Source organism: Microcaecilia unicolor, chromosome 11 (assembly GCF_901765095.1).
Source record: "Microcaecilia unicolor chromosome 11, aMicUni1.1, whole genome shotgun sequence".
Lineage (NCBI taxonomy): Eukaryota > Metazoa > Chordata > Amphibia > Gymnophiona > Siphonopidae > Microcaecilia > Microcaecilia unicolor.
The window spans coordinates 78,086,598-78,112,986 of NC_044041.1; the positions used below are offsets into that span (position 1 = coordinate 78,086,598).

The 26,389-nt window shown below is 46.9% G+C and overlaps 1 protein-coding gene across 1 annotated transcript in view; it reads left to right on the forward strand.

Moving 5' to 3' along the window:
- The window catches only part of SCAMP4 (secretory carrier membrane protein 4), a 39,267-nt gene that overhangs the window by 3,766 nt on the left and 9,112 nt on the right, over positions 1-26,389 (forward strand). The window contains exons 2-5 of the mRNA XM_030217832.1: positions 7,834-7,880; positions 19,186-19,314; positions 24,001-24,157; positions 25,024-25,125. Of these exons, the coding sequence (XP_030073692.1) occupies positions 7,874-7,880; positions 19,186-19,314; positions 24,001-24,157; positions 25,024-25,125 (395 nt within the window). The 5' untranslated portion in view covers positions 7,834-7,873. The remainder of the gene's footprint in view (positions 1-7,833; positions 7,881-19,185; positions 19,315-24,000; positions 24,158-25,023; positions 25,126-26,389) is intronic.

Here is a 26,389-nt window from a genome sequence, read left to right on the forward strand (position 1 = left end):
TTGGGAAATGGACTCCCTTTTCTTTTGGAAGACATAACATTTTGAAAGCAACATGGAGTGGTTTTTCCTTTCATAAAAAGCTAATATTTTTATTTATTGATTTATATATATGATTTGGAAAGCGACGAGGTAGCATGTTTAATATATAGTTTATTTTTGGTGTGAGGGTCATTTTAATAAATTCTAGTCTGCCCACCAACTAAGGAACAGAGGGTACGAATGGGAAGTCTCAGAAAGGATAGTACAGTAGTAATATTGTTAATGGTAATTTCAATAGATTTATTGAAATAAATAATGAAATCTGATTGGATTTTAAACGGGAAGGAGGTTAAAATTTAAAAGTCAACTAAATTATTAAGAGGGAGACATTCCGTTTTATCCCAATTCACTTTGTAGTCTGATATGTAGAAAAATTAAGTTTAATGTATGAGGAATTGAATTGGGGTGATATGAAGTAAATCATCTGCATACAGGGGCAATTTAACTTCAGAGTTATTAGTTTTGTAACCTTCGATTAGTGGATTTTATCTAAGGGCAATGGCTAAAGGCTTTATCACTAAATAAAAGTGGGGACGGGACAACGCTGTCTTGTACTCCTGGATACAGAGAAGGCAGACGAGCATAATATTGACAGATTCTAGCTTGGGGGTTCAAATACAGGCTCTTAATTGTATTAATACAAGGAGTGTCAAAACCATTCTACTCAATCAAATTCCTTCTCTGCATCCAGCGATAATTCAACCAAGGGCTGTGAATAATTAGGTGCTAAGGAAAGTATATTACAAAAAAGTCTTGAGCTATCGGATCTACTTGGCATAAGTTCATTCTTGGAAAGCAGACTGTGGAGTACCTCAAGGATCACCACTTTCACCATACTCTTCAACATAATGATGATCCCACTGGCCAAGTCCTTATCAAAGCAAGGCCTCAACCCGTTCATCTACGCAGATGATGTCACAATCTACATCCCCTTCAGACATGACCTAACAGAAATCACCAACGAAATCAAACTTGGCTTGAACACCATGGACTCATGGGCAAACTCTTTTCAATTGAAACTAAACACTGAAAAAACACACTGCCTCATCCTCTCATCTCAATACAACACATACAAACCCATAACCTTATTCACCCCAGAACACACCCTCCCTATCTCAGACAGTCTGAAAATACTCGAGAGCCAAGTGAACTCCACAACAAAGAAAATGTTCCACTCAATGTGGAAACTCGAACGAATAAAACCTTTCTTCCTTGTCATCATGCAGATGAATCCATTACGAGTGGGTTGTGTCCATCAACCAGCAGGGGTAAGAGTGTTTTCTGACTCTTCTAGGGTGGGCCCACGATCATTTTTGGCGTGAACCGCCATTTTTGAATTTTACCGCTGTTTTCGGCGATGGCTGCGGAGACTGTAAAGCGCTGATCTAAATGTGGCAAGCGCAAATCAGCAGCGGGGCTCTGTAATTCATGCTGTACAGATGGTAGAGCCAGCTCGAGCATGGCGAGCGGCGATCTTTTGCGCTCTGAGCTGGCAGCGGACGCCATTTTGGATTTTCCACATGGCGCGGCCTCCGTTGCGACGGAGAGCCCTGAATCCGGGGGGGGGGGGGGGTCCTCTGAGTGAGGCTAATAATAGAGCTGATAGCCCTGGGCAGGATCCGGGCGGTCAGGGAGCGGTTTTCTCCCCTGATTTTGTTTTAATGCTGCATAGGGCGTACATGCTTAAAAGAGCTCATCCACAGGGTTCTTCGGACCCTCTGCCTGCCCCCCCCGGTGGATCCTGGCCTTTTGGAGTTGGCTTTGCCTGTTACTTATCCTCCTGATAAATGCAGAAGGGCTAGTTCCCCTTCTGAGTGTGGCGCACCCCCCCTTTTCCCCCCCATGGTCGGGCTATGAGGATTCTGAGGGGTCTGGCAGAACTTCTTGGGCTGAGGAGCCAGAGTCGGGTGCAGAATTGTCACAGGAGCTTGATGTTCCGTCTGCGGTGAGGATTTTCCACCGCGAGGAGCTGCCAGTGCTTATTTTAGATGCTTTACAAGCCCTCTCGATTGAAGATCCGGGGAGTGGCACAGCCTCCTCTGTTAATCTAAGGATGGCTAGTACCAGAAAGCCTGCTCGAGCCTTTCCTTTGCATGACTCCATCCAAGAGCTTATTTCGGCTCAATGGGCTGACCCCGAGGGACCTTTGAAGGTTGCCAGGGCTATGGGGCAATTATACCCTCTGAGTGAGGAACATTTGGCTCGCTTTGCAATGCCTAAAGTGGATGCCCTAGTCACGGCTGTGACAAAGAGAACTACCCTCCCTGTTAAGGAGGTGTTGCCCTGAAGGATATTCAAGACTGCAGGCTTGATTCAGCTCTGAAGCGGTCCTTTGATTTGGCAGGTCTCACTGTTCGGGCGTCTGCATGCAGTTGTTATGCTGCTAGAGCCTGCCTGGCGGTGATGGAGCTGAGACCTTATCTGAAGTGGCTCCGCGGATGGAGTCGGCCTTGTCCTTTTTGGCTGACGCTCTTTATGATATGGTCAGAGCTTCGGCTAAACAAATGGCTGTAGCAGTGGCAGCTCGCCGCACTCTTTGGCTACGACATTGGGCGGCGGACATTGGCCTCTAAGCAAAGGTTGGTGAAGTTGCCCTTTCAAGGCCTTCTCCTGTTTGGTGAGGAGCTGGAAAACATTGTTAAAGGCCTGGGGGATTCCAAACCTCAGCGCTTGCCCGAAAATAGGCCGAAGCCTTCCTCTAGGGGTCAGGCGGTCAGGCTTCTCTTCCAGACCTCGCTTCCGTGAAGCTAGAAGGTACCGCTCGGGGCGTGCTGCTGGGTTCACTTCACGTGCCTGCTTTCAGCAGAGAAACTCCTTTTGCTCGGACAAACGTTCCGCAGCTGCCGGTTCAAGGCCTGGAGTTCAGGGGTGACCCTCTCAATGATGGTGCGCCGGCCCCCTCCTCATTTCCTGTCATTGGAGGAAGACTTTCCCTCTTTTTCGAGGAGTGGGCCAAAATCTCCGCAGATCAGTGGGTCTTGGACCTGATCAGAGACGGATACTGAATAGAATTCGATGCCCCGGTGAGAGACGTGTTTGTGGAGTCCCGATGCGGTGCTGCTCCCAAACGGGCGGCGGTAGAGGAGACTTTGCACAGTCTATGCCGGATAGGGGCTGTGACCACGGTGCCTCCCGCCGAACAAGGTCTAGGCCACTACTCCATTTACTTTGTGGTGCCACGAAAAGGCGGGTCTTTTCGCCCGATCTTGGACTTAAAAGAGCTAAACAAGTCCTTAAGAGTGCGGCATTTTCACATGGAAACCCTGCGCTCCGTCATTGCAGCGGTACAGCCAGGAGAGTTTCTCACGTCTCTGGACCTGAAAGAAGCTTACTTGCACATACCAATTTGGTCCCCGCACCAGAAGTTTCTGCGGTTTGCGGTGTTGGGAAAACATTTCCAGTTTCGGGCCTTGCCTTTTGGCCTCGCCACAGCTTCCCGAACCTTCTCCAAGGTAATGGTGGTAGTAGCTGCCTTTCTCAGGCGAGAGGGTATCCGGGTTCACCCGTACCTAGATGACTGGCTCATCAGAGCAGACTCAGAAAAAGAGAGTCATCTAGCTACAGCCAGAGTGGTTTCAGTCCTTCAATCTGTGGGCTGGGTCGTCAATATGGCCAAACGTTACCTGACCCCCTCGCAATCTCTAGAATATTTGGGGGCCAGGTTCGACACAGCCTCGGGCTATGTGTTTCTTCCCGAGCAAAGGCGGTGCAAGCTTCAGAATCAGGTCCGTCTGCTCCTGAGGATGCCTCGCCCGCGAGCTTGGGACATAGTCCAGCTGTTGGGATCGATGACGGCCACCTTCGAAGTGGTGCCATGGGCGAGAGCGCACCTGAGACCTCTGCAGTGTTCCCTGCTTCATCGATGGTCTCCAATATCTCAGAATTATCAGCGCAGACTCACGTGGCTCCCTGCGGCCCGGCTCGTATAGAGTGGTGGCTCTTAGACAGCATGCTACGGCGAGGAATGCCGCTAGCGCTCCCAGATTGTTGCCTGGTGGTAACAGATGCCAGCCTGAAGGGCTGAGGAGCACATTGCCAGGGAAGGCATGCCCAGGGTATCTGGACATCCGAGGAGTCAGAGAGGTCCATCAATCGCTTGGAGCTGAAAGCGATATTCCAGGCGCTTCTGGCCTTTCACACGACCCTGGAGGGACTGGCTGTCAGGAGTTCTGTTGGACAATACGACAGCAGTGGCCTACATAAATCGACAAGGCGGCACTCAGTGCAGAGCACAGGCTGTGCAGGCCGTGCAGATTTGCCACTGGGCCAAGCTACATCTGCAGTTTCTGTCAGCAACTCATATTGCAGGGCAGAGCAACGTGCAAGCCGATTATCTAAGCAGGCATCAAATCGACCCAGCGGAGTGGGAACTGGCAGACAGTGTTCCTTCAGATCTGTGCCAAATGGGGGACGCCCATAACGGATCTTATGGCATCAAGTGCAAATGCCAAAGTCCCGTGCTTTTACAGCAGACGGAGAGATCCTCGCTCGGCGGGGTTGGATGCCTTGGCTCAACCCTGTCCTCAGCGCCTCCTGTATGTGTTCCCTCTTTGGCCCTTGATAGGGCGAGTACTCCTGCGGATTTGGCTACATCAAGGAGAGGTGGTTCTCATTGTCCTGGCTTGGCCCAGGCAGCCGTGGTATGCGGACCTCCGGCGGATGCTGGTGGAGGCTCCCCTTCCTTTGCCTCTGGTACCGAACTTGTTGTCACAGAGGCCGGTAACCATGGAGGACGCCTGCCGCTTTAGTCTTACGGCATGGCTCTTGAGAGGGCGCAATTGAGAGACAAGGGCTATTCCAACAAGGTCATCTCCACTCTCCTTCAGGCCCGCAAGCGTTCCACTTCCATTGCCTATGCCCGGATTTAGCGCCAGTTTGAGGCTTGGTGTGCTGCTAAAGCGATTACACCCATGCAGGCTTCTGTCTTGCCAATACTTGACTTTTTGCAGGATGGTTTACAAAACGTCTTGGCCTATAATTCCCTGTGTGTTCAAGTGGCAGCCTTAGCAAGTTTTCGGGGGAAGGTCGTTGGCCTCTCCCTGGCTGCGCATCCATACATTGCACGGTTTTTTAGAGGGGTGCTTCGGCTCCAACCTCCCGTGCGGGCCTCGTGTCCGGCTTGGAACCTGGGGCTAGTATTAAAGGCTCTTCAGTGTTTGCCCTTCGAGCCGCTTAGGCGAGCTTCGGAGAAGGATGTGACCCTAAAGACGGTCTTTTTGGTGGCCATTACATCGGCGAGACGGGTGTTTGAGCTCCAGGCGCTGTCCTGTCGAAACCCATTTCTGCTATTCTCAGAGTCCGGAGTTATGGTACGTACTGTGCCTTCCTGCCTAAGGTCGTTTCAGTGTTTCACCTAAACCAGCCTATTTTTCTGCCTTCCTTCTCTAGAGAGGAGTTTCCAGAAGCTTTTGGGCAGTTGCACCTTCTAGATGTGCGAAGGGCTCTGTTGCAATATCTGCACATGTCAAATGCTTTCAGGACCTCTCACCTTTTTGTTGTCAGGTCTCCAGCGTCTGGCTCGTTGGCTCAAAGAAGCTATTTTTTCAGCATATCTGCTATCTGGCGGGCCTCCGCCTGAAGCCTTTAAGGCACATTCCACAAGAGCGATTTCCTCTTCTTGTGCTGAAACTGGAGCACTCTCTCTTCAAGAGATATGCAGTGCAGCAACATGGGCGTCTAAGCTCTCATTTGCCCGACATTACAGGCTGGATGTGGCTGCCAGGAGGGATGTGCATTTTGGAGCACAAGTTCTGGTGCGTGGTGTGGCCTGTTCCCACCCTATCTAGGGATTGCTTTGATACATCCCATTCGTAATGGATTCATCTGCTTGATGACAAGGAAGGGAAAATTAGGTTCTTACCTTGGTAATTTTCTTTCCTTTAGTCATAGCAGATAAATCCATAAGCCCTCCCTGATTGATTGATTGATTGATTGATTGATTGATTGATTAATGTGTTTTGGGTTCAGTTTTTCCTGTAGATATGTTCCATCATTGGGAGAAGTTGGAAAACAGTCTTCAGGATTTCTGTTCTGTTACAGGAGGTTGAGTTCGTCCCTCCTTTCAGTTACTGCTCCTGTTGGGGGCGTTCGTTTGCTGTGAGGAAAGTTCATGTTATTCTACTTTGCGGTGTAACACTGCTTTCGAAGCATCAAATACTGAGAGGCAGATGGAGCTAGCTGGCCAAGAGGCACTGTGGTTTTCAGTGCTCTCTATCTCCCCCTGCTGGTAGTTGGACACAACCCATTCGTAATGGATTCATCTGCTATGACTAAAGGAAAGAAAATTACCAAGGTAAGAACCTAATTTTACCGTGGCAATCGTCTCCAATTGTACAGGTCACTCCTCCCCCCCCCCCCCCCCCCCCCAGCAGCTATTGCTTATTCTCAACCTTCACAATACTCCTTCTCTGGAAACATATAGCTCACAATACTTTCAGATATCAGTTCCTTCACTAAAATACAAAAAGCCTCAGAACCCTTCCTCCACTTCTGTATGTCAGAAGAAAATATGGTAGGATTTTCCAGGGTAAAATTACTTTACGGGCATTAAAAAAAACCCATGAGACCTGATTTGTTAAAACCTCAGTGAAATCAGCTTTCATGGATCCAAAACAAAATATGACGTTATTAAAACTTTCATACTTAACTGAAACATTACAAGCAGTTAGGTTAACAGGGTTTAAAAAAGGTTTTGATAGCTTCCTAAAAGAAAAGTCCATAAGCCATTATTAAGATGGGCTTGGGGAAAATCCAGTGCTTATTTCTAGGATAAGCAGCATAAAATGTACCGTTTTGGGATCTTGCCAGGTACTTGTAACCTGGATTGGCCACTGTTGGAAACAGGATGCTGGGCTTGATGGACCTTCAGTCTGCTCCAGTATGGCAACACTTATGTTCTTATTCATGCAACTTTTGCTTCCACTTGCACCAACTGTGGCCGAGGTTTTGCCGGACAGGCTGTGTCAAGGTGCGAACTGTGCATCAGCTTTCTGTCACATTACTTGGTTGAAACGTCACCAGACCCCTGACATATTTTCTTCTGACATAAAGAAGTGGAGGAAGGATTCTGAGTCTTTTTGTACTTTAGTGACAGCATTGATATTTGAAAGTATTGTGAGCTATATTATTCCAGAGAAAGAGTATTGTGAAGGTTATTGTTAAAATATTTTGAGCGATCGCTTATTCAACAGTTTTTGGCTATCTTGATTGGCAATCCAGAAAAGGAAGTCTGTATGTGATATCTGGTTTGTGGACAGTGTCCTGTTTATGCTTTCTTCAAAAGCAAGGTCTGCTGTTTTCAAACACTTTATCTAATGTTTGGATTCTAAATTTAAAAATGTAGTCCAGTGGATTTTTTTCTTTTTCTTCTTTTTTTTTTTTTTTTATAAGCTGTTTATTGTGCCAGGGGAACTGTTAGTTGTACCTTTCTGGTTGCTGTGCTTGTAGTTTTGCCTTAGTTTAATTTTAATTGCTTGATTATATCATTCTTTATGGTGCCAAAAAATCAGTTTAAAGAGGAGTTTAAAATATATTGAAATAGCATTCTTACATTACCCCTGTTTACTAAGCCGCGCGCACTAACTTTTTAGCGCATGCTAACCATAGACACCCATTATATTCCTATGGGTGTCTCTAGCCTTAGCGCATCCTAAAAAATTTGTGCTCCTACAGCTCGGCTTAGTAAAGAAGGCCCAAAGTATACTGCTAGTGATATAGAGGAATATAATAATGACCGTGCCTTTCAGTTCTGTCTTATGGGTGCTCTCTGACCTACTTTTTCCGTCTGTCTCACAGCTACATTTCTATGTGACTCAAGGGAAGATCCAGACTGGACATGGCAGGTACACAATGATCTATACAAATCTTCAGAAAAATATTTTTGTTTTTGTAGAATCACCAGGGATCTGAAGGGGTGGCTTTGTACTTAAAGTTTTTGTTGGTTCTATGAAGCGGTAAGATGTGTCAAGGTGCATGGAATATGCTTTATGCATGAGAAAAATGTAATGACTGAAGTAAGCTCTCCTCCCATTGGTTAAGAACTAATTCTTTTCATATTTTTGAGATGTGGTTGTCTTTAATGTTGCTTTTCTTCTGTATGACATCATAATTACAGCTTTCCTTAACCTGTCAGAGTGCAACTTTTGGCACCCAGAGTCCAGCATAGTGATAATAGTAGCAGCTGCTGCTACTAATTGATGGCTTTCACCACACATAGATTGTAGAATTTGAGATTTGGTGTCATTCCACGGCCAGCCATAGAGGAAAGAGTCACACGTGAACTTTGGGTTTTGTTAAAAGGCCCATCCTGAGGTTTTATATATATAATCACTGAAGATATAGGGAAGCCACTTCCCTGAAATGATGTATTTAATGATAAAGGAGGTTCTGGAGAAATCCCAGGTGCTTGACAGAAGAGATGCTGGTGGGGACGGGGTGGTGGAACACTGCAGGCAGGTGACTCCATGATTTTAGTGAGGGCCCTTTCCAAGGGTAAGTTAGGGGAATTCCTGTGTGATTATTTATATTCGAATTTCCATTGTAATTCAGCCAAATATGAATAATGTGTTGGGGCCCTATTCGGGGCCGAATCATATATGAATATTCGGTACGTGCCTAATATTCTACCCAGGGCAGGCCCAAGGGTATCTGATACCTAGGCAAACTTCAGCCATGTTCTCTAGTGCTACCTTCTCAAACCCCCCACCCCCGCCTGGGATGCCTCAAAACCTTCCCTCCCTTTTCAAGTCCAGTATCTCCCATTCCTTACTCCTTTGTAATCTAGCCTCTTCCCTTCTCTCTCCATTCCTTTAGTGTCCAGCATTGTCCCTTCCCTTTCCTAACTGTCCACCAGGCCAACCTTTAAGCAAAGTGAGAGTAGCTGGCTCTAGGCCATGAGCAGACAGGATGCTCAGGAGGATTCCTCATCTACCTAGTAGGGGAGCTTGCCTTGTTCTATATTTGTTTTGAGATCTCCAATATTGGAACTGTAAAATGAGATGAAGAAAGGCAAAGGAAGACCATCTGACTCAGGGCCGGTCCTAAGGTTTCTGGTGCCCCTACCCATCCAGGGGCAGGATTACTATGGCTCCGCCCCTACAGTAGTCATACCCCTTTTACTAGCCATGACATTGAAAATATTACACCAGTACAGAAGAAAAATAACGTGTTGGTTTTTTTTTGTTTTCATTATAAATAATTTATGTAAGCTGTTACAGCTCCATTATACTCAAAATGACACAAACCAAATTAGCATACAGACCATGAATTATGAGAACAGACAGTCTTGCCAACTCTGAAAAACAATGTGTTAGCAAAATCTCAGAATCTAACAAACAGATCCCTATTCAGACACTTGGCCTTGCAGTCACACATGCAGAACAGAAATAGCCCCTCTTCAAAAATGAACCTGAAATCCTAAGAACTTAGACTCTGCATGCAGCACAATACCAGAAAAACAGAAAGAAACACATTGCTATACATTGCAAAATAAGATAGCAGATGTAAGTTCTCAAAGTGGACATATTCCAAACACTAAAATGAAAATAAATTGATTTTTTTCTACCTTTGTTGTCTGGTGACTTTGTTTTTCTGATCATGCTGGCCCAGTATCTGATTCTGCTGCTATCTGTCCTCTTAACTCCGTTTCCAGGGCTTTCTTTCCATTTATTGCTTTACTTTCTGCCTTTCTTCTTCATTTCTTGCCCTACATCCGTAAGTAAAAGCTGGGTCCTCTGCAGACTTGACTGTCCAGTGGATCCAGCTTCTGCCCATTTTCTTCATCCATGTGTAGTTTTTCTCCTCTCTTCCTTTTCCCTCATCTCATCTCCTTCCCCACTCTTCCCTCCATCCATGTCCAGCATTTCTTCTCTCTCCCTTCCCTCTCCTCCAATCACCCATGTCCAGCAGCCCTCCTCTCCCCTGCCCTCCCCTCCATCCACCCATGTCCAGCAACCCTCCTCTCCCCCCTGCCCTTCCCCCATCCATCCATGTCCAGCATTTCTTCTCTCTCCCTTCCCTCTCCTCCATCCACCCATGTCCAGCAGCCCTCCTCCCCCTCTGCCCTCTCCATCCACCCAGCAGCCTTCCTCTCCCCTGCCCTCCCCTCCCCTCCATCCACCCATGTCCAGCAACCATCCTCTCACCCCTGCCCTCCCCTCCATCCATCCATGTCCAGCACTTCTTCTCTCTCCCTTCCCTCTCTTCCAACAGCCCTTCTCCCCCCGCCCTCTTCTCCATCCACCCATGTCCAGCATCCCTCCTCCCCCCCTGCCCTCCCCTCCATCCATCCATGTCCAGCATTTCTTCTCTCCCTTCCCCTCCATCCATGTGCATCTCCTTCTTCTGTCTTCCCTCCCCTCCATCCATGTCCAGAATTTCTTCTCTCCCCCTCCATCCATGTGCATCTCCTTCCTGTCTTCCCTTCCCTCCCCTCCCCTCCATCCTTGTCCAACAATTCTCTCCCTGCCCTCCCCTCCATCAATGTCCAGCAACTCTCCTCTCCCCTCCCCTCCATCCACCTGCTCCCCCCAGTCCCAGCAGCACCCGATTCATGAACTCCAAATATCAGAAGATTCCTCTCCCCCCTTCTCACCTTGTGAGAGTTATTATCCAGACTCGCCTTGTAAGTCTGCCACGGGGCGCAGCCCTCCACCAGTAATGACTCCGAATCCCTCGGGTCCCTGAGCGCCCTGACCCCCGCCAAGAACAGAAGAACCGCGCTCAAGCTCGCAGTGCCCATAGTGTGACCACCGTAGCCCTCAAGCACCCGATCCAACACCTCTTCGGCTGCCGCATTCTATAGGGCCATGAACACGTCAATCTCTGAACTCCATGCCCCATAGGAGCGCACGCATATCAATCCCTGCCTCCAACGATCGGTTCCACCCCCCTGCCCGCTCGCTAATGTTTACCCATTAATCACCTGCAAGACCTTCGTTTAAATACTGGAGCAGGAAACCGAAGGCAGGGCTGCTGTCGGGGTCCGGGAGCTGAGGTAACCGGCGAGGGTAAGCATGGTGCGGCGGCGCCCTCCTGCCATGCTTACCTCGCTTACTGGGTTGGACCGGCCCTGATCTGACTTGATCAGTTCCAGAGCCAACAGAAGAATTCCAACCACCCCAAGATAGTCAACTCAGTATGACTAACAGAACCACTACCTTCTAGGAGCCCTTTCTGATGTTGGCATCCGAGAGCTGTTCATATTAATCTTTGCCATATAGAACGTGGAGAGGGATTCGAGATGCCTTAGCTGGAATTGCCTTAATATTTCTAGAATTCTTAGGCACTTTGAGCCAGTCAGTTCATTTAAGCAGGAACTGGTCCCACTACCGTAGGAGTCTATGTGTCTAGACTTTTTGTGGGCATAGCTTCACACAAAAGGATCACTGTTACTGTATTGCAGTGGTCTTGAAGCCTGAAGTGGCTATGCATTTGTTATCATCTACCTGTGATTTGCACCTTGTAAATATTCTTCTCTAGATAAAACCAGATTAGTTGGAACACTGATGTTTATTGCCTGAAAATTTTCCAGATCTGCCAGGATGTAAGATTCATCCTTCCCCAGGGAGGTTTGTTTACCTTCTGTAGTGACAGTTTCACTGCATCATCTGAGCACCGACTGCTTAGAACTGTGGAATCCACACTAAGGCAATAACCAGTTACAAAACAAAAAGTAAATAAATTATATATTAAAAAGAATAAAAAGCAAAGCATTTTTTAAAAAGGGTAAAAATATTTCCCTGGATCTTAAAATGTCTTGATTAGCATCTAGACTTACTAAATATTAAGCATCTGTATTAGCTGAATGCCTCAACAAAACTGATGTGCTTTGTTTGTGGGAGGGGAGGGGTTTTTCCTTTTCTACCTAGGACACCTTTCTTTTGTCATTCTAGTGGTTTACATGTCCTTTTTGTTTTTAACGCTGCTCACTGTACCACAAAATTGGCATGAAAAAATAGCCACAGCATGCTCAAACTAATGAGCAGGCAAATTGGGGCAGTAATTTGTGGCTCAGCACTAAATGTCAATTTTCCTGTCCATGCATGAGTAGTGATTGGCTCAGGCACTGACAGGAAAATAAACTTTGAAAAAAAAAACCCCCATATGCTGTGGCATACATCAGTCACCTTACCTCCAACTCGACATCTCTTCTCACCACGCTCAAACATATCCTTAGTGTCGAGTGGCACCCTCCCCCTAATTATTAAAATAAAATGATTTTGCCCCCTCCCACCCACATCCCTGGTAGTCTAGTGGTCACCCTAACCCTTACCTGGAACAAGGCAGGAGAGATGCTCACGCGCTCCTTCCGCTGGCTGTTGCCATTTGCAAAATGCCTCGCCCCCATGCAATGCATTCTGGGATGCACTGGGCAGGGTGTGTTTACTCCCTTAAATGGTAGACAGGCTCCACCTGGTGCATCCCAGGATTCACTTCTTGGGGTGGGGTACCACCATTTTGCAGATGTTAGTGCCCAGAATGGGTATCACTCCTTCCTCATTCCCAGGTATGGGATCAGGGGGGCCTTGGGGTTGGAGTCGCAGGGTGGGGGCACTAAAATGCCAGAAAGTATTTTGTGGGACTTGTGGGAGTGGGTGTAGTGGAGGAAGACGATCACCAAACTACCATGGATTTGTGTGGTAGGGAGAGGGCCATTAGATCACCTAGGAATTTTTTTTTTAAAATTTAATATCGGTGGGAGGGAGAGGTTGTTGGGCCAGGAAAAGTGGGAAGGGTGTTATAGGTAGGGTTGGAACTGATTCAGGAAGCAATCTGGGGCAGTGTAGTCTGGTTGGAGGGAGACATTCACTCCTCTTAACCAACCCTTCTATGTTGCCCTGGGCCTGGCAAAAAACTTTTCATACTAAACACACATGAGAAACTTTTTAAAATCTTTTTGTTTTTGAGTATAGCTGCGGGATAATTAATGAATGCATTAACGCACATTTTAATGTGGTCTTTGGTAATGGTGTCAATACAAGTTTAATACATGTTGAAACCATTTGCACATAGGTTGGCCAGCAAAACCTGCATTAAAACCGGGTTAAAGCCGAGCTAATGCTTTATGCATTGGCCCTTGAGGTTGCTGTTTAGCTGTTCTTGCTGTCATAGTTCTTGGGATGTGCCATTGTGGTATCTACAAAGGGAATTAGAAAATATTGGAAGAAAAGGCAGGCACAAATCTCAGCTTTTCTCTTGGACAGTTTTTACTGGGAAAGTATATACTAAACCATTTTTTTTTTTAACTGATAGGACATTTGCAAGGAAAAGCACTGTAGACTTTTCAGTTGACTAGCAGATGCATGAAGCTGTGTCATTCTGTGCCAGCTCTGTTCTGAATGGGAAACAGTTATAGCCTAAAGATTCATAAACCCCAGTCCTGCCTCATAGTAGCGGTCTCTACACCCTGCATTCCCAGTTCCTTGTCATCAAGCAGATGAATCCATTACGAGTGGGTTGTGTCCATCAACCAGCAGGGGGAGATAGCACTGAAAAACCATAGTGCCTCTTGGCCAGCTAGCTCCATCTGCCTCTTCAGTATTCTCTATCTCCCCAGCAGGGTGGTTGCAGCTTGTTCAAGCTCCTTCAGAAAATCTGCCTGGGGTGGCTCCTGTGCTTTTGCCAGTTGTAGCAGGGGTGTTGTGGCTGATGGTGCCCACTTTAAAGGCAAATAGGTTAGCCCTTTCCCTGCCTTACCTGGCCCCTGATGTGGAAGTAGACAAATAGGCAAGCCCTGTCCCTGTCTTTGCCCCCGCTGTGGATGCAGGCACATAGGTTCGCCCTTTCCCTGCCTTTCCCACGCTACTGATCCTCTGGAGTTGGAAATTTTCCTCTTTCGCTGTTGCCTCAATCTTTCCTCACAGCGTTAAAAAAAAAAAAAAAAAAGTTGCGTCACGCTTTGGCGCTGCGATCCCAGAAAAGAGGTTTTTTTCTGATTTTGCAGTGTGACCGGAGCTCGGAGACTTGGTCTGGTGAGGTAAGAGCATTTTGTAGCTCCTCCGGGGAGGGCTCGTGTTCGGGACGATTTTGGCGCGAATCCGCCCTTTTGAATTTCCGCCGCTTTCGGCGATGGCTGCTGAGAAAGTAAAGCGCTGTTCCGTTTGTGGCAAGCGCAAATCTGCAGCGGGGCTCTGTAAGGCGTGCTTTTCAGACGGTAGAGCCGGCCCGAGCATGGCGAACAATGTTCCTTCCCGCTCCGTGGAGCTGGCAGCGGGCGCCATTTTGGAACAGCATGGCGCGACCCCTGCTGAGGCGGAGGGGTTTGAGCCTTGAGGGGTGCCTCATGTAGAGGCTAATAAGAGCGGTTTCCCCCGGACTGGAACCGGGAGGCCAGGGTGAGCCATTTTCCCCTGAATTTGTTTTATTGCTGCATAATGCATACATGTTAAAAAGAGCTCTTCCGCAGGGGTCCTCTGTGGCCCTGTATCCCCTCCAGTGGAGTCTGGCCTTGGATTACCGTCAGGCGCGTTTTCCCCTGACAGATGGCCGCAAGACAAGCGCAGAAGGGTGGATTCCCCTTCAGAGAGTGGCGCACCCCCTTTTTTCTCTCCCGTGGTTGGGTTGTGGGGACTCTGAGGGGTCTGGCAGGCTTTCATAGTCTGGAGAGCCAGAAGATGGTGCAGGATTGCCACCGGATCCAGATGATCCTTCCGCGGTGAGGATTTTCCACCGCGATGAGCTGCCAGCGCTTATTACTGATGCCTTGCAGGTCCTCTCTATAGAAGACCCTGGGAGTACTGAGACCTCCTCTGGTAATCCGAGGATGGCAAGTACTAAGAAGCCTGCTCGAGCCTTTCCTTTGCATGACTCCATCCAAGAGCTTATCACGGCTCAATGGGCTGACCCCGAGGGGCCTTTGAAAGTCGTCAGGGCTATGGGGCAATTATACCCTCTAAGTGAGGAGCATTTGGTGCACCTAGCAGTGCCTAAAGTGGATGCCCTAGTCACGGCTGTGACAAAGAAAACTACCCTCCCAGTGGATGGGGGAGTTGCCCTGAAGGACATGCAGGACTGTCACCTGGAGGCAGCTATGAAACGGTCCTTTGAAATTTCAGGCCTATCCTTATGGGCGTCTGCATGCAGCTGCTATGCTGCCCGAGCCTGCCTCGCTTGGTTACAACAGGTAGTGGAACAGCCCGGAGATGGAGCGGAGCCCCTTACGGAGTTTGGATGACGCCCTTTATGATGTCAGAGCTTCGGCTGAACAGATGGCTGTAGCGGTGGTGGCTCACCGTCTTCTGTGGCTACGGCATTGGGCAGCTGACATAGCCTCTAAGCAAAGGTTCGTGAAGTTGCCCTTTCAAGGCCTTCTCCTGTTTGGTGAGGAGTTGGAGAAAATTGTGAAAGGCCTGGGGGATGCCAAACCCCAGCGCTTACCCGAGGATAGGCCGCGGCCTTCTTCCAAGCGTCAGGCGGTTCCCTCCTCTTACAGACCTTGTTTCCGTGAAGCTAGAAGGTACCGCCTGGGGCGTTCTGCTGGGTTCACTTCGCATGCCCGTTTTCAGCAGAGGAACTCCTTTCGCTCTGACAAACGTTCCCCAGCAGCAGGCTGAAGACCTGGAGTTCAAGGGCAACCCTCTCAATGATGGTGCGCCTGCCCCCTCCTCGATTCCTGTGATAGGAGGAGTACTTTCCCTCTTTCTCGAGGAGTGGGCCAAGATTACCTCAGATCAGTGGGTCTTGGACCTGATCAGAGAAGGCTACAGAATAGAATTCAATGACCCGATAAGAGACGTGTTTGTGGAGTCCCGATGTGGTTCTGCCGCCAAACGGGCGGCGGTAGAGGAGACCTTGCAAGGCTTGATTCACATTGGGGCGGTTTCCCCTGTGCCTCCCGCCGAATTCGGCTCTGGCTGTTACTCCATTTACTTCATGGTGCCGCGAAAAGGAGGGTCTTTTCGGCCTATCCTAGACTTAAAACAAGTCAACAAGTCTCTGAACGTGTGTCATTTTCACATGGAAACCCTACGGTCCGTCATAGCGGTGGTACAGCCAGGAGAGTTTCTCACGTCTCTGGACCTGAAAGAAGCTTACTTGCACATACCAATTTGGCCCCCGCACCAGAGGTTTCTGCGTTTTGCGGTGAAGGGAAAACATTTCCAGTTTCGGGCCTTGCCTTTTGGCCTCGCCACAGCTCCCCGAACCTTTTCCAAGGTAGTAGCTGCTTTTCTCAGGTGGGAGGGTATCCAGGTTCACCCGTACCTAGACGACTGGCTCATCAGAGCAGACTCTGCAGAAGAGAGTCATCAGGTTACAGCTAGAGTGGTCTCAGTACTGCAATCTCTGGGCTGGGTTGTCAATATAGCCAAAAGTCACCTGACCCTCTCTCAATCTCTAGAATATTTGGGGGTCCGGTTCGACACAGCCTCGGAGATGGTCTTCCTACCCGTGCAAAGGCGGTGCAAGCTTCAGAACCAGGTCCGTCTGCTCCTGAGGATGCCTCGCCCGCGAGCTTGGGACATAGTCCAGCTGTTGGGGTCGATGACGGCCACTTTGGAAGTGGTGCCATGGGTGAGAGCGCACCTGAGACCTCTGCAGTGTTCCCTGCTTCAACGATGGTCTGCAATATCTCAGGATTATCAATGCAGACTCACGTGGCTCCCTGCGGCCCGGCTCAGTATGGAGTGGTGGCTCTTAGACAGCATGCTGCGGCGAGGAATGCCGCTAGCACTCCCCGAGTGGTTCTGGTGGTAACAGATGCCAGCCTGAAGGGCTGGGGTGCACATTGCCGGGGAAGGCATGGCCAGGGTCTTTGGACACCCGAGGAGTCGGAGTGGTCCATCAATCGCTTGGAGCTGAAAGCGATATTCCAGGCGCTTCTGGCCTTTCAATTGACCCTGGAATGATTGGCTGTCAGAGTTCTGTCGGACAACATGACAGCAGTGGCCTACATAAATCGCCAAGGAGGCATTCAGTGCATAGTACTAGCAGCGCAGGCCGTGCAGATTTGCCACTGGGCCGAGCTTCATCTGCAGTTTCTGTCAGCAGCTCATATTGCAGGTCAGAGCAACGTGCAAGCCGATTATCTGAGCAGGAATCAGATCGACCCAGCGGAGTGGTAACTCGCAGACGAAGTATTCCTGCAGATATGTGCCAAATGGGGAAAGCCTGCAATGGATCTTATGGAGTCAAGCACAAATGCCAAAGTCCCGTGCTTCTACAGCAGATGGAGAGATCCTCGCTCGGCAGGGTTGGATGCCTTGGCTCAATCCTGGCCTCAGGGCCTCCTGTATGTGTTCCCTCCGTGGCCCTTGATAGGGTGAGTACTCCTGCTGATTCGGCTCCACCAAGGAGAGGTGGTTCTCATTGCCCAGGATTGGCCCAGGAGGCCGTGGTATGCGGACCTCCGGCGGATGCTGGTAGAGGATCCCCTGCCATTACCTCTGGTACAGAACTTGTTGTCACAGGGCCCGGTGACCAATGAGGACACCTGCCGCTTTGGTCTTATGGTATGGGTATTGAGAGGGCGCAATTGAGAGACAAGGGATATTCCAGTAAAGTCATTTCCACTCTCCTACAGGCCCGCAAGTGTTCCACTTCCGTGGCTTATGCCAGGATTTGGCGCCAATTTGAGGCTTGGTGTGCTTCTAAAGCCATTACACCCATGCGTGCTTCTGTCTCGCCGATACTTAACTTTTTGCAGGATGGTTTACAAAAAGGCTTGACCTATAATTTCCTACGTGTTCAAGTGGCAGCCTTAGCATGTTTTTGAGGGAAGGTCGCTGGCCTCTCTCTGGCTGCTTGCCTGGATGTGACACAATTTCTTAGAGGGGTGCTTCAGCTCCGTCCTCCCGTGTGGGCTCCGTGTCTGGCCTGGAACCTGGAGTTAGTTTTAAAGGCCCTTCAGTGTTCGGCCTTCGAGCTGCTCAGGCGAGCTTCGGAGAAGGATGTGACCTTAACGATGGTCTTTTTGGTGGCTGTGACATCGGCGAGACGGGTATCTGAGCTCCAGGCGCTGTCCTGTAGAGACCCATTTCTGCATTTCTCAGAGTCTGGAGTAAAGGTACATATGGTGCCTTCCTTCATGCCTAAGGTGGTTTTAGCATTTCACCTAAACCAGCCTATTTTCCTGCCCTCCTTTTCTAAAGAGGAGTTTCCAGAAGCCCATGGGCAGTTGCACCTTCTGGATGTGCGAAGGGCTCTGTTGCAATATCTGCGCATGTCAAATGCCTTCAGGACCTCTGACCATCTTTTTGTTCTTTTGTCAGGTCCGCGCAGAGGGTCTTCAGTGTCTAAGGCCACTATAGCCCGTTGGCTCAAAGAAGCTATCTTTTCAGCATATCTGCTATCTGGCCGGCCTCTGCCTGAAGCCTTTAAGGCACATTCCACAAGAGCGATTTCCTCTTCTTGGGCTGAAACTGGAGCACTCTCTCTTCAAGAGATATGTAGTGCAGCTACTTGGGCTTCTAAGCTCTCGTTTGCCCGACATTACAGGCTGGATGTGGCTGCCAGGAGAGACACGCATTTTGGAGCACAAGTGCTGGCGCATGGTGTGGCTTGTTCCCACCCTATCTAGGGATTGCTTTAATACATCCCACTCGTAATGGCTTCATCTGCTTGATGATAAGGAAGGGAAAATTAGGTTCTTACCTTGGTAATTTTCTTTCCTTTAGTCATAGCAGATGAATCCATGAGCCCTCCCTCAGTGGTTCATTATGTGATTTGTGTTACTTTTATGTTCAGTTTTTCCTGTAGATATGTTCCCTCATTGGGAGAGGTTGGAAAACAGTCTTCAGGATTTCTGTTCAGTTACAGGAGGATGAGTTCATTCCCTCCAGGAGGAAGAGTTCATTCCCTCCTTTGAATTATAGCTCCAGTTTTGGGGCGTTCATCCACTGTGAGGAAAGTTCATGTTATTATGCTTTGCGGTGTAACACTGCTTTGGAAGCTTCAAATACTGAAGAGGCAGATGGAGCTAGCTGGCCAAGAGGCACTATGGTTTTTCAGTGCTCTCTTCCCCCTGCTGGTTGATGGACACAACCCACTCATAATGGATTCATCTGCTATGACTAAAGGAAAGAAAATTGCCAAGGTAAGAACCTAATTTTCCCATAATAATGTCTACAATGAAATATAAATTTATGAGGGATTTTGCATTTTGTTTTGGGTTTTTTTTAGTTGTTTAATAATTACTCTTTGACCTTGCAGCGCCTGTGAATAACTTCCCTCCGCTGCCAAAGTTCATCCCTCTGAAGCCATGTTTTTACCAGAACTTTGAGGATGAAATCCCAATTGAGCACCGGACACTGGTGAAGAGAATTTACCAGCTATGGATCTGTGAGTACTAAACGAATCACATTGTGGTTGTTTTTAGGTGACCATATTGGCTCTAGGTCATGGAGAACAGATTGAGGCAGTCTGGGTTTTATTACCTGTATTGGCTCAATGTGTCCTCCATGACCTGGAGCCATATGGTAAACCCCCCCCCCCCCCCCCCCCCCCCACACACACAGACACACACCCCCATCTTGATTTTTGTCTGACTTTGATATTCCTCCTCCTCAACGGTCCTAAGCAGTTAGGAGCACTGATTTGATGATGGATGGTCACTGTTAAGGAAATAAAACAGACATATCTTTCCTCAGATGGGTGATATAAAATATGGCCAGCGTACTGGTGGGCTTTGTTTTATTGATTCATATGTAACAATTGTATGATTGTAAACCACCTTGCTCATGCATCTTGTTTCTTCCATATTCTTTTTGTCTTTAGTATTTATTATGGGTTGATATGGCTAGTACAGTGGTATTTCTGTATATTATGTCTGATTTATGAATCAATGCTGTTGTTTTTATCATAAATGTGAACTACGTTTGTGGTGGTGGTGTTAGATTCTTTTGTATACCACCTTTCTGTGGTACAGTCAAAGCAGTTTCCATATTGAATTCAGGCAAGCAAATATGAGCAACGCAGCAAGATATCATGCTCTATGATCATATATCAAGACAACAAAACTAAACTCTTGGCCTCTTCTGTCTCTGGGCATCTCTCGGATCCCTCTAATGTTCCAGGTGCAAAGATATGATGCCAAGAGAACCTTCCCAAAAGAGAGTGTTGTAAATCTGTGTGCAGCCCTCAGCTCACTTAGTGCACTATATTCAGTAAGCTGTCTGTGGGTTGGTATTCTGAAAAATTATACTCATTTAGGTTAGTGGAAAGGTGACAATGTACCAATCATCCTAAAACAAAACCTCAAAAGGCAGAAACACTGTGCAAGGAGAAAAAATATCTCGATGCCTCAGAGCAATTTGCATGTGATTCTTTTATGCTGAATCAGTCATACATCTAAAAAAAAAAAAAAAAAACTTCATCTTTTTCTATTTCACCAGTCTCTCTTTTTTTTCCAAATAAAGTGTACTTAACTTCAGAATGCTGTTCAATATCCCCAACAAGGTCTTTGTTTTGGTATTCCTGCTTCAAGGGGAATACCAGCCTACAAGTACTAAAGAGAGTTTCTAATTGAGAAAAATCCAAGTCCCTGAGTTCACTACTTTCTTTGTCTCCCCTTCCTGCCTCTCTGATTGTTAATGGTGACTCCATTTGATTTTAAGTTGGTTTGGACAAGCAAACTGAAAACCTAGAATCTTTCTTTTGTCCTCAGGACATATGAACTATAAAGGAAAAATGGGGTATTTTGTTTGACATTCTTTAAGACAGTTGAAATTGAAAGGACCTGCTTCTCTGTGGCTCCCCCCCCCCCCCCCCCCCCCCCCAGTTCTTCCAGATGTGTCTGGGCTCTGTTTTACCTTGACATTTTGTCACCAGCCTTTTGTAGCTAGGTGGGCCAGTGGTCCCCAGTACATGCCCTTTTTCTTGTTTTGATCTCATCAACCCAATAAAGGTTTCAGAGCTAGCGCATAGACAAGCATCCAATCTTCTTCCTTCCTTTACATACCAACCTACAGGCAGAAACTCTAGCACAGCATCCTGCTCCCTCTACCTTCACCCTCTGCCACGCTAGTATTCCTGTGCCCAGCATCTCTCCTGTGTTACCCCTCCATCTCTTGGCTGGCACACCAACATCACCCCAGTCGTTTTTTTGCTCTCTTATTCTGTAGTGCCCAGCTCCCAATCCTCCACCCACTCAGCACCATTTTTCATCCCATCATCCCTTGCCAGTCCAAAATTCTATCTCCACACCTACCCATCGTCCACTTCTTCTTTTTTTTTTTTTTTTTCCCTTCCAATTGCAGTAGCAGCTCCAGGCTTCTTTCTTTATCTGCTGGTGGGATGAGCTTTGCTAACTGCAGATTTTTTTTTTTTTTAATGTTTTGACCAGCATGTCTGATGTAAAGGGATTTGGATTGAGTTCATGCCTTTCTCAGTAGCTCAGGAGGAAATACATTCAGGCACAGTAGGAATTTTCCTGTCTCCAGAGGGCTTACAATCTAGGTTTGTACCTGAGGCACTGGAAGGTTAAGTTAATAAAAAACAGTGGGATTTGAACCCTGGCTTCCCTGTTTCTCATCCTGCTGCTATAACCATCAGGCAGGTTGCTCCTCCACTGTCTTTACTGTTGATCTTGTGATGCATAAGAACAGCAACTGGGATGTGCTGGGTCACAAGTTTTAAAAATGCATGCAGTGTTTGTCTCCCCCCCCCCCCCCCCCCCCCCAGTTCTGGCTCCCTGGGCTACCAACTAAGGGAAGAACCATCTCTGTCTGCAAAGGTTCAGTTCTACCAGGACCAGTACTGGGATTCAGCACTCAACAAATCTTAGCTAAAGCAGCATTTTGGTGTAGTTTGTGAAAGTGGCTTCTGTTCTTGTGAACTTTGATTCATGCTCTTGATCATTCTCAGATGGCGGTGTTCTGTTGATAGTGGGATGGACTTTTGTCACCATCTCTCCTTTTCTTTTAGGAGATTCTGCAGTGCCAAGAAAAGCTGAAAAATTTCTGCATACATTTGTCTGCCATTTCTAAACATTTGGAAAACAAAAGGCCAAGTTAAGGAGTAACTGTACCAGATCTGAGCTGAGATAGAGTACGTGGTGCACATGAGCAAGCCAGAGTGTGGGATGCATTAAGAACAGAGAGGGGGAGTGGCCAAGACAGCAACCTGAAGGTTGGGTGATCTGCTTTTACTGCTATAATATTTGTTTTCCTTGGTGTGTAATGCATCATACTAAAAGGAAAAGGATTGTTAAGGCCTTACTACCAGCTGGAACTTTATCCCCAGTTCAGCAAACACTTGATTGCTATTCCACTCAATGGCCGCAGGAAAAGCCTGGAAAGAGCCCTGATGTGAAATCGGCAGAAGGAGCCACTGACCTCTTGGGTCAAGAAACATCATAGTCTCCTCCAAAAATCGATGCTCCACAATGTCGGACTGCAGTGCATGAGGCAATAGCAGATCTCGATCTAGCGGGAGGTGCCAAGCTTTGGGACCTGTGATGATGGAATTGCTTCCAGTGGTATGGTGGCAGAGAATGCTATTGTTGGGGAGAAGTGGAATTCAGCCTCCTCCATGGTGGTTACACTGGTTTTTGAAAGGCTTTTAAGAGATTGAATGCTTTGGTGTCAAGATCTACTCTGGAAACAGCTGATCTTGCATCTAAGTTTAAGCAGCTTTCTCTGTCCATGGAGAAAATTAAACAAGTACAACAAACTCAAATGGAGATAGATTCTTTAATCACAGCTGTTATATTTCCTTTAAGATAATCTTAATATACATTGAAAAATTGAGAAAACTGAAAATTTTAAGTGTTTGAATCTTAGGATATTGAATTTTCCTAAGCCTGTTGGTGTCCCCTCGATGGAATTATTTAAAAAGTATTTGGTTGAGAATGTAAAATTTTCCTTGGGTGCTATATCTCCGATTTAATAAAATGTATTTGTCTTGATGAAAAGTAGTGGGGGGGGGGGGACCTGGAAGAGCAAGAGCAAGGTCTGGGTCCAGAGGAGGAAAACCTGTTAAAGGATCTGTTGGCTATATTAGAAGAATCGCTCTCGGACGTGTCTGATAGAGCTGCTTTACTGATTTCTTTTGTGTTTGAACAGGACTTAAATGGCATATTGAAACTTTATTTTATGAACTCTCAACAGTTGTTTTGTAGTCAGAGACAGATAATGAGCGGAGTAGAGCAGACAGATGTGAAGCGTTTGTTTACACTTTCAAACAACAACAAAACCAGGGGACACAAGATGAAGCTAGAATATGGTAGATTTAAAACAAATAGGAGAAAGTTTTTCTTTACTCAGCGTGTAGTTAGATTCTGGAACTCATTGCCGGAGAATGTAGTGACAGCAGCTGGCCTTACGGAATTTAAAGGGGGTTTGGACAGATTCCTGTGGGAAAAGTCCATTGAACATTATTAATTTTTTTTTTTTTTTTGGGGGGGGGGGGGTGCCAGGTTCTTGAAGCCTAGCTTGGCCGCTGTCTGAGACAGGATGCTGGCCTTGATGGACCCTTGGTCTTTTCCCAGTATGGCGGTGCTTATGTACTTATGTAACCTGATGTGACTAAAAACACGTAGGACAGGAGAAGACGTTTTTTGAATATGAGAGTATTAGGAGCAATATTTTTTGCTCATTTATCCATGTAAATGTGGTGGTCATTATTTAGAAATGAAATGTGTGTGTGTTTTAAGCTGGAGTATCTTAACTTTTTCAGGCCAATGAAAGACCTATCTTGTGGTGAAATATCTCAAGACGTCAGTTGAAATCTGTGGGATGATTCAGGTTTAAGCTTTTTCAAATGTATACTTTTTCTTCATTAGGTCTCATTGTTTATTATACTGTCTGCTTATTTATCGTGGTCAAAGGAGGAGTAAATATGTGCTTTGTAATTACTTTTTATTTTGTCATGATTTCTGCATAATATTTCTCTGTCACAAGTGGATACTTGTAAATTGTTAATATAAATGCATAAATAAAATTTAAGAAAAAAAAACATTTTTAGATGTTCTCTTAAAGTGTCTCATTTCTAACTTTTTTTTTTCACATGTTTTCTTATTTGTGGCAGTTTACTGTATCACGCTTTGTGTGAACCTTATTGCTTGTCTTGCCTGGTGGATTGGTGGAGGCTCTGGCGTCAATTTTGGGTTAGCCATCCTTTGGCTACTTATGTTTAGCCCTTGTAGCTACATCTGCTGGTTCCGGCCTGCATACAAGGCTTTCCGGTAGGTAATGTGCTGCGTCATTCGGGCACTCTGTGCCCACAGAAGAGCAAGTTTATAATATAGCACAAGGCTGTGGAATTAGTGTGTAGTACCATGGTATCTCACTTTTATTTTTTTGATCACCCAGCTTCCTCTTACTGCTTTAGTGCTCCAGCTCAATTAAAACTGTCTTCCACTAGGATCACTGTGCCTTAAGCGTTTGCATTGCCCTGGGACACTTAACCCTCTTTCCTCTTCTGCATAGTCTGGCTATCACAGCCATAGCCTTCAGCCAGGAGTGGTAGGGTTTCTTGAGAAGCTGATGCATGTGTACCATGGCTTAGTCCTATTGGTCTCCCTGTTTGAATGACAGAGACTTTCTTGCCTCTCTCAGAAGGAGAGGGAGGATGTGGATGTGGGCAAGACAGTACCAGCTGGGCCCTGAAGGAGAAGCCCAGCCTGGAGTCCAAATGCAGATGTCCCAAAAGGCAGTGCCATTGAGTTAAGGCAGGCCATGGTACATCTTTTTTTTTTTTTTCCTCTGATCTATTTGAATTAGGTTAGTAAAAGCACACAATTTATTTATTTTTCTTTGTCTGGCAAGAGAATCCCCTTTGATCATAAGTGGCAGTGGAACATCCCTCAGCTACTGGCTGCAAACCCTGCACTAGTGTCCGCACACTGCTCCACTGTGCTAGGATTAGTAAAATGGGTGTTGGTCTGGTAACCTTCAAGGCCAAGCACTGTTTGGCTCTTTAATGCTTGTAAGGAGCAAGTTTTTGCACACAGGGCGAGGAGTGAAGATTTGGCAGAGCTGGAGTGTTGCTGCCATAGACCCTGGGCACAGAAGGCTTTGATGATATGTGATCACTTTCCTTATATTTCAGGTCGGACAGCTCCTTTAATTTCATGGCCTTTTTTTTCATCTTTGGCGCGCAGTTCATCTTGGCTGTTCTGCAAGCAATAGGATTCTCTGGATGGGGAGCTTGGTAAGCTGGTCCTGTTTTATCCCTCCCCCCTACAAACACATGTAACCAGAGGGAATCCTCTGCCTAAACAGTTTCCTCTGCATACCCTGTGATTGTTTCAGAACAGCATAGGGCAAGCAGAAACACTCACCTGGAATCAAATAAGTATTTTAGGGTTGACTTGTGTCTTTAAAATATCTTGCTGTTGCAGAAGGGGTGCAGATTATATCTCACGCCTGTGGCATGCATTGAATGCATGCTGCTGTGAAGTCTTGTACAATATGTATTTTTGCTCATTCTTTTTGGCATCTTATGAACAATAAAGGTAAAACCACAGTCCCTACCTTTCCAAGTCCTCACAATTACAGAAATCCCATTGCCATAGATCAGGGCTCGACAAATCAGGTAGCCATGGCACCTAGAAATTGCACATTGGTGCCTGGGATTTAATGCCCCTCCAAATTTTAGTGATTTTTTTTTTTTTTTGTAACCCTACCCGGCATCTGTTATGCTTCTGTACTGTGATTCAGCTTTCTATGAAAGCTTGAGCCATGCGGTGCAGGAAGTTTTGAGAGTCGCACAGGATTTGAAACTGCGAGACCAGCCTGAACTTCCTGTACCATATTGCTCAAGTTTTACACAAGAACTGAATCACAGCAGGTTCTAGGAAGCATGCTGTTTACTCTGCAAAGACAGCCTGTGAGGTGAGGGACTAGGTAGCAGTGGGCGAAGGCTGAAGAAGGGGGGTTGAGAGAGAGACTGTTGGGAACCCAGGTGTGAAACACAGGCAATTGCCTCTTTGTTTTTCACCTATCTAGAGGGTGCTGTCGCACAGCTGACAGCATGCTTTGCAAAGGGAGGCTACTGGCTTTTGCCAGTGATTTGCAGAGGCACTGTAAGAAACTGATTTACTAAAGTTTCATTGTCCACAGACACAAAATAGGAAAAGAGCCCTTAGTAAGCCAGTTTCTAAAGGAGCTATTGCTGATATGGAATGGGATCCTCCCCTCCCCCAACTTCCCTGGGGACAATGTTGGAAGGATGGAGAGGGAGAAGCAAGAGCGATCTCCGCTAGATTTTTTGAAAATTTGTCAAGGTCTGCTTAGATAATCCCTGATTTAGTCCCCCCACCCCCAAGCCTGTAGAATCCACCTTGCCTTAATAGACTAAGCCAATTAGATCCAAGAGTTTGCTAAACATGCCTGCTTCCAAGATGGAAGGAGAATCAACATGTGTATTTTTTTTTTGTAAGCTAAATGTAAATGTGACCCACTGAGCAAAAAAA